This window comes from Podarcis vaucheri (genome assembly GCF_965113315.1).
Source record: "Podarcis vaucheri genome assembly, chromosome: 3".
Classification (NCBI taxonomy): domain Eukaryota; kingdom Metazoa; phylum Chordata; class Lepidosauria; order Squamata; family Lacertidae; genus Podarcis; species Podarcis vaucheri.
The window spans coordinates 49,903,577-49,910,797 of NC_138761.1; the positions used below are offsets into that span (position 1 = coordinate 49,903,577).

Sequence of the window (7,221 nt, forward strand, 5' to 3'; positions counted from 1 at the left end):
TGGCACAGCACATGTTTTGCATGTGTAATATCTCAGGTTTAATTCCAGGCATCTCTAGTTAAAGGATCTCACATAGCAAGACTCTTGGACAGATCTTTGGTGGAAACTCTCCAGCAATACAGATAGGCAAGAATATGGGCCATTAGTCTGAATTAGTAATAAGGCAGTTGTGGATATCCTTAAACAGTGTCTCTGAATTCTGCAGGAAAACAACTTTTATCTCGTTAAGGAGTTCGTACAATGCAAGGAAACAATTGGGTCTGTTATGAATGTTATGCATCTTTGTAAAACTTGATTGTGAGGACAGAAACTAGGTTTCTTTAGAAACACAAGAATGCAACTGAAATTATTTTTCTTATTTAGAAAGAATTTCCTCTTTCCATCAACAGTCCCGAGAGCCAGTGTGGTACAGACTGAGAGCATGAGATTTGAATATGAATTAAAATCCCTGCTTAGCTATCACTGGGTGACCTGGGGTTAATCACTCAGTCTGACCGAGCCATCTGTAGTAGCAGCTCTGTGTATATTTTAAGCATACCCTCTTCACAGAAACCTGTGTGTGTGGATTTCTGGAAATCAAAGTCTCTTTATAGAATCCCAAATCATTATCATGTGGGTTCCCTTTTTAAAGCACCTCCCCATCCCATTTATGTATTGCAACTACTTGAAAGAAAAAAGCCAGAAGGCTTGAAATAGCACAACCCACAGCATTTGAGAGCAATAAATCACACAAAGCCAGCTGCATTGGGGCATGACAGAATGACTGATGATTTAATGCTTCTTGAAGTATTTTTTTGTTTTTGGTTTCCTTCCACAGGGCTTGGTTTGAAAAATAACAAAATGAGGTAAAATAAATTAATTTTATGTACACTTTACATACACTCAGTGTCACATGGCGTCTGCAGCAACAGCAACAAAGACATTGTTACAAAATAGAACGTTGAGGTGGCTGTTGCAGGTGTTCAACAGCCTGCAACTCACAATGTCGTCATCCTGAGAGTAGTAACCAAGTAATAATAATGATCCTTTTTTTTTGTAAACATGTTTAGAAGCATTTACGGTGGACAATGGATGGGCCGGCTTCATCGTATTCCTGTTTTGTGATCCACATCTGTTGGAAGGTGGACAGGGAAGCCAGGATGGAGCCACCGATCCAGACGGAGTACTTACGCTCAGGTGGGGCAATGATCTGCAAGAAGAAAAGGAATGATTCAGTTGGCAAGAGGGCGGGGGGGGGGGAGAGATACAGGAGTCCTTAGATAATGACAGAAGAACTCTGCAAAAGGTGTCCTAGACAGCAGCATCCTTTATAAGCAGTGGCACCACCTCCCACCATTTGGGTACTGGGAAGAGGTCTACAACTGACGTTATACAGCAATACTAATCCAGTCCTCATACATTCCCTCCACATTCCCAGTTGTAGCTCCTAGCAACACCTCTAATATTGTATTAAAGTTACCCAGTTAATTTGGTGGCATCGTTTGTATTGTAATGATTGTACAACAGGGTGAGCCATGCAAGAGCGGCCCTCTCAAGATTATTAAATTCTGTTCCCCTATTTCTCATGTTCTTGCATGGCGATGCCTTTGCAAGCACTATGATTAGAAGCATGCAATTGCCCTAAGCATTGGGTCTCCCTCTCCTGCATGCCTAATGCATACGAGTTGTGATTCAGTAATGCATGGAATTAAGCCCACCTTGATCTTCATTGTGCTGGGAGCCAGAGCGGTGATTTCCTTCTGCATGCGGTCAGCAATACCGGGATACATGGTGGTACCACCAGACATGACATTGTTGGCGTACAGGTCCTTTCTGATGTCAATATCGCACTTCATGATGCTGTTGTAGGTTGTCTCATGAATACCAGCGGATTCCATACCTGGTGGCATAGGGAAGGTGAAAGAACAGAAAAGTGAAGGAAGCCACTGGAACGACAGGCACACAAATAATTCTTCATAGAAGTTGGGTCAGTGGGGAGGATGCTCAACAGAGAGATACATACCAATGAAAGATGGCTGGAAAAGGGTTTCTGGGCAACGGAAACGTTCATTGCCAATGGTGATGACCTGCCCATCAGGCAATTCATAGCTCTTTTCCAGGGAGGAGGAGGAGGCAGCGGTAGCCATCTCATTCTCAAAGTCCAGAGCCACGTAGCACAGCTTTTCCTTGATGTCACGGACAATCTCACGCTCAGCTAGCAAGAGAGAAGAGGAAGAATTTAGCAGCCTGCCAAAAGAGAATCCCGCCCAGGAGGGGAGAACAGCCAATAGGCACATAATAAAATTACGGGCACGGTACCTTGTACATCAAACTGAAGCTCAGTTTTTAAACGTTAAAAAATCTGCCACTAGAGGGAGAACGTGGGCTAGAAAGTCTAGCCTACACTTTTTATGAATGAGGCCAAAAAACATGAGATGGGCTGGCTGTGGATTTTATGGTTCCACTGAGCCTGGCATCAGCCTCCAGGCTCATCCTCTACTTGATGACCAGAAGCAAAGCTTGGCTTCCTAGAAATTACTCAAAGGCCTCTGCTAGTGTCTTAAGGAGCCGAGGGCCTGTCGGAGCAAAGGGTATTGATGGTTCTAAATCAGGGCGAGGAGGTGTAAGTCCAACGCTGGCGCAAAGGCTGAGGGCTGGAGAGGCCACGCTCCTTACCAGTGGTGACAAAAGAGTAGCCTCTCTCAGTCAGGATCTTCATCAGATAGTCAGTGAGGTCCCGGCCAGCCAGGTCCAAACGCATGATGGCATGGGGCAGAGCATAACCCTCATAGATGGGCACGTTGTGGGTGACACCATCGCCGGAGTCCAGCACAATACCTACGGAAACAAGAAACGGGTGCGAAAGTTAGCAAAGGAGGCTGCAACACCTGCTTGCTGCACCAGATTGATACGGGACACACAGGCAAGGGAGGAATGGGATGCGACCTTGCTGACATCTAGATGAGAGATTGCCAGGCATCATAGGCAGTGCTAGCAGACAAGTGTGCTCCCTCCTTAGTGGGCATCCTAGCTAATGGCTAGGTGTGTAGGGGGCCTCCATCACTGAACTGTTCATGACAGGGGCTAGTTTCTTCCTTTTCTTGACGGTCTCAGTGCCAGTAAAGGCATGTAGGAGACTCAGCAGCAGACTACTGTAGCAGCAGACTACTGTACAATGACTGTTATCCTGATGCCAGTCTATGTAAGAACATCAAGAGAGCTCTGCTGGATCAGGCCAAAGGCCCATCTGGTCTAGCATCTTGTTCTCACAGATGATACTAACCGGTGGCCTGATTCAGCCCAAGGCAGTTTCCTGTGTACCTAAACCCACACCAGTGACTGGGCACCCCCTATCGTAGTTGGACTGCAACTCTCTCTCCTCCCCTCTGTCTTGGACTTGCAGTGTTCCCTGGACATCCTTCCTTTTCTCTTCTCCATTTCTGGTCCTGTCACTCACCAGTGGTACGGCCAGAAGCGTAGAGGGACAGCACAGCCTGGATAGCCACATACATGGCAGGGACGTTGAAGGTCTCAAACATGATTTGGGTCATCTTTTCACGGTTGGCCTTGGGGTTGAGGGGGGCCTCAGTGAGCAGGGTGGGGTGCTCCTCAGGGGCCACACGGAGCTCATTGTAGAAGGTGTGATGCCAGATCTTCTCCATGTCATCCCAGTTGGTGATGATGCCATGCTCAATGGGGTACTTCAGGGTCAGGATACCTCTCTTGCTCTGAGCTTCATCCCCTACGTAGGAGTCTTTTTGACCCATACCCACCATGACACCCTAGGAAGGAAGTGGGAAAAGCTCTCAGCATCTTCTTAGGGATGAGGAAGTGGATCATGACAACCTAATTGCTGTCTTCTACACTAAGCAAAGAGCTATAAGCTATTCCTATCAAGGCCCTAAGACCTTTCCTTCACAACAGAGAATAAAGTACAAGGTGCAGGAAGGAAAACACCTAGCAGCAGCTGTATAGAATATATTTAGGGGACCAACAAACAAAACTCTATCCTTTTCTTAGGAAAATAGGGAACATTGTAACAGACTGCTAAGAACAGCTGATTTCCCCTTAATGTATTCCTATTCTTTTTCAGAGATAGTATAAGCTCATAGGCTATGATGGACACACCTCACATTTCAAATAAAAAAATGCTTACTAGGGCAATCACTTTATTGATATCCCTATTTTGAAAGACTTATTCCCCTGGGAAGTCCATAAGCTCAATGCCACAGCTCTATTGACGTTTGTATTCTGTAGAATTCTGTGGTACATATACCCAAGTAAGAATTAACAGAATTGTAGACTTAATCTTGCTAATCCTAGGAAGCCCAAATGAGAGTGGGGGAAAGAAAAGAGAAATGGCCCATCTCGCATATATATTATTTCCTCAGTCCCACTCAGGGTCCAGTAGAACGGGAATTAATCTAACAGATGTCGCCATGTCTCAACCTGCCTATAGCTGGAGAGGGGCATGGCTGGCAGAAGAGGCTAAAATACCTGATGACGTGGGCGGCCAACAATGGAGGGGAACACAGCCCTGGGGGCATCATCCCCGGCGAAGCCAGCCTTCACCAGGCCGGAGCCGTTGTCGCATACGAGCGCGGTGGTCTCATCCTCATCACACATGGTGTCGGCTTTCTGGAGATGAAGCAGAAGCAAGAAGAGTTCACAAGAGGCAACTGGGCAGCAGGCATCCACTCACAAAAGCTTAGAGGCTACGGGCAGAATTCTCATCTATGGAAGTCTGACAGGGTGTCTCCACCATGGTGGGGGTGTATAGGCCATCAATCTGGAGAAAGCAGTTCCTACACTGGCCGCAAAATAGATTATTTTCTGTTCCCCTTCTACCTGTTTACTTCATTGTTAATAAAGATCTGCAAACTGCAAACCAAGTAACAGATGAATCTTCAGCACAGTTAGATGAACTTATTGGGGTCGAGAAACTGAATCACATTTACTTAGGATGAAGTCCCATTTGTCTCCAGTGACTTCCAGAGTAATAGGTTAGGCTTTACAATGCAACCCAACACATTTTGAGTAAGAAGGAAGCTCCACTGAATTCAGTGGTACTTGGTCTATAGTAAATGTGGTTAGGGCTGGAGCTGTACACTTTGAAAAAATCAAATTTAAATCAAACTCCCTCTTAAAAGATGTGCAGGCCGCCCACTTCTAGATCCCCATATTAAGATGTGAATATACAAGGTATTATGCTCTTGTGCCTGGAATTAGAAGTATGCTGAAGAGCTTTAGCAAAGGCACCCCGCCACCAAACTTTTGACACATGGCTAAAGTGGCTAGCACTTTCAGAGAGTGACAAAGTTGAATAAGGTTGGTCCATTTTACATCTCAATGGAGATAACCCAAACCTTGTCACACAATCTGAACAGCACGACACAGCGTGCAACAGCTCACAAAATAGGGGATATTTTTCCTTGTGGAATATACGGTTTGCAAGGAAAAGCTTGAAGGCTTGCTTCCTTGATAAACCTTCTGGGCTTACCTGTACTTCCAGGCAGCACTAAACACTCTGAGCTGTAGTGCTGCAAATGATGGATTGTCCTGGGGACTTTCTACAGGACTAGCTACACCCTACAGAATCTGGCTTGGTTTAACAGGCTTCCAACTGGGTGAGCCCTTTCTCTGTGCATGAAAACTTTGGGAATTATGGAAGCAAAGGATGAAAAAAGAATAACCCAGAATCAAATCTCATCCTTCAAAGAAAATGGTTCCTGTCCTTTGTAGCTCAACATCCTGTGCCTAACACACAGTAAAATTACCATTCATTCAGTAATATAAAACACGGTAACAAAAGGGCAGGATTCTTCAAAGCCCTTCTAATTTAATGATAAATACCAATGGAACCAGTTATGTTCCAAGTGAGAAGTGGATTTGTTCATCCCAGGCATAACTTGGCAGCTGTCAGTTCCAGCCTCCCCTCTCCTTCAGAGTCCCCTCCAAGTGGCCAGCAGCGACTTGTTGAAAGTCACAAGAGTTCCGTGGGTGGCAGAGTCAGACCCTGAGCCCACATCTTAGAGATCCTTGCCGAGGGACTCCGCAGACTCTGGCTACGGATGATTCCATCTTACAATATGAGCGCGTGTGTCAGAATCTTCACAAGTCTTAGCAGCAGCCTAAGTAAGCCAAGTGAGAGATTCTGCATAATTTGAAAACTTGCTCCCGGATTGGTTTAAAGGCTGGATGCAGGCAGGATCTCTTTTATAATTTAATGTGAAAAACTTTTTTTATAAAAAAAAAAAAAAAACTAGCAGTGGCAATTGAAGAACGCCAGGCGGAGGCGGCTGGCTGCAGCTGCTTTCTGCTCCCTGTTGCCCATTTCTGCTTTGCACCGGAGAGGAGTTGGAAGGCTCCCTCCTATCGGGGCTGGCTTTGCGATGTCTCCACCTTCCCTCTCCCGGGTATCCCCCGGGCCGCGTGGCTGGGAGTTCCCCCCACATCATGTGGTCCTGCCCGGATCCATCCCCCTTGCCCGCCCGCTCCTCACCTTCGGGTTGGTTCCTGGCTCTTAGCTCCGGTTGCTGCTTCTCCCAGCTCTTACAGCTCGGTGGGCTTGCGAGGAAGCCCGGTGGGTTTTATATAGGCTCCCGGCCGGGCTCTTCCCTCCCTTGCCGCCGACCCACAGGAATGTCTCCATATTTGGGTGTCGGGCACCGAGCGAGCCCGGGCGGCCTGGCCGGAGCCCCCCAGGCCCCTTGCGCTGCCGCGGGGCTGCCCAAAGAAGGAGCGCCTGGCCCGCGCCCAGGTAACACGGGCCGGGCCGTATAAGGAGTGTCTGCCGGCCGGGACCTCCTCCGCCCCCCGGGCCAGGAGGGCTCCTGTCCCAAATAGTCCCCCGAGCCGCCAGGCCCTGAAAGGAGAAAGAAGCCCCCGGCTCGGGGAGGGGGGTGCCGGGCGGGCAGGCCCCGGGAAGGAGGGGAGGAAGGAAGGAAAAGGGGGAGGAAGGAAACGGCCCGGGGCTGAGGGCGGGAGGGGAGGCGAGGCTGCGGCCTACGCGCCTGTCCAGCCCGCCGCGTTTCCCTCTCGGCCGCGCCGGGAAGGAGCTGGCCAGCAGCGGACCCCCCTCGCTCAGCCTCGTCCCGCCTGCCGAGCGGGAAGGGGAATTGGCCAGCAAACAGGCCTGCTTTGTTCAATAGGCTTTACTCCCAGGTAAGTCAGGGCGGGCCAGGACTCGGAGCAGGGCCGTCTTAGCTGCTCGGGGCGCCCAAGATAGGTTTGGACCCGTGC

General features: G+C 48.5%; 1 protein-coding gene across 1 annotated transcript; it reads right to left on the bottom strand.

Moving 5' to 3' along the window:
* Window positions 1-744: 744 nt before the first annotated feature.
* On the bottom strand, window positions 745-6,641 carry ACTA1 (actin alpha 1, skeletal muscle). The gene is made up of 7 exons (XM_082217015.1): window positions 6,482-6,641; window positions 4,477-4,617; window positions 3,437-3,761; window positions 2,656-2,817; window positions 2,003-2,194; window positions 1,698-1,879; window positions 745-1,189 (listed from the first exon to the last, which is right to left on the bottom strand). The coding sequence occupies exons 2-7, from the start codon at window positions 4,603-4,605 to the stop codon at window positions 1,046-1,048; spliced, it is 1,134 nt and encodes a 377-aa protein (XP_082073141.1). The 5' UTR covers window positions 4,606-4,617; window positions 6,482-6,641; the 3' UTR covers window positions 745-1,045.
* Window positions 6,642-7,221: the final 580 nt, after the last annotated feature.

Coding starts and splice junctions, on each gene's coding strand:
- ACTA1 (XM_082217015.1), bottom strand. CDS start 4,605: ATGTGTGATGAGGATGAGACCACCGCGCTCGTATGCGACAACGGCTCC. Junction 2,195..2,655: donor CTACTCTTTTGTCACCACTG/GTAAGGAGCGTG, acceptor CTCTCTTGCTAG/CTGAGCGTGAGATTGTCCGT. Junction 1,190..1,697: donor CCAGCACAATGAAGATCAAG/GTGGGCTTAATT, acceptor TTCTTCTTGCAG/ATCATTGCCCCACCTGAGCG.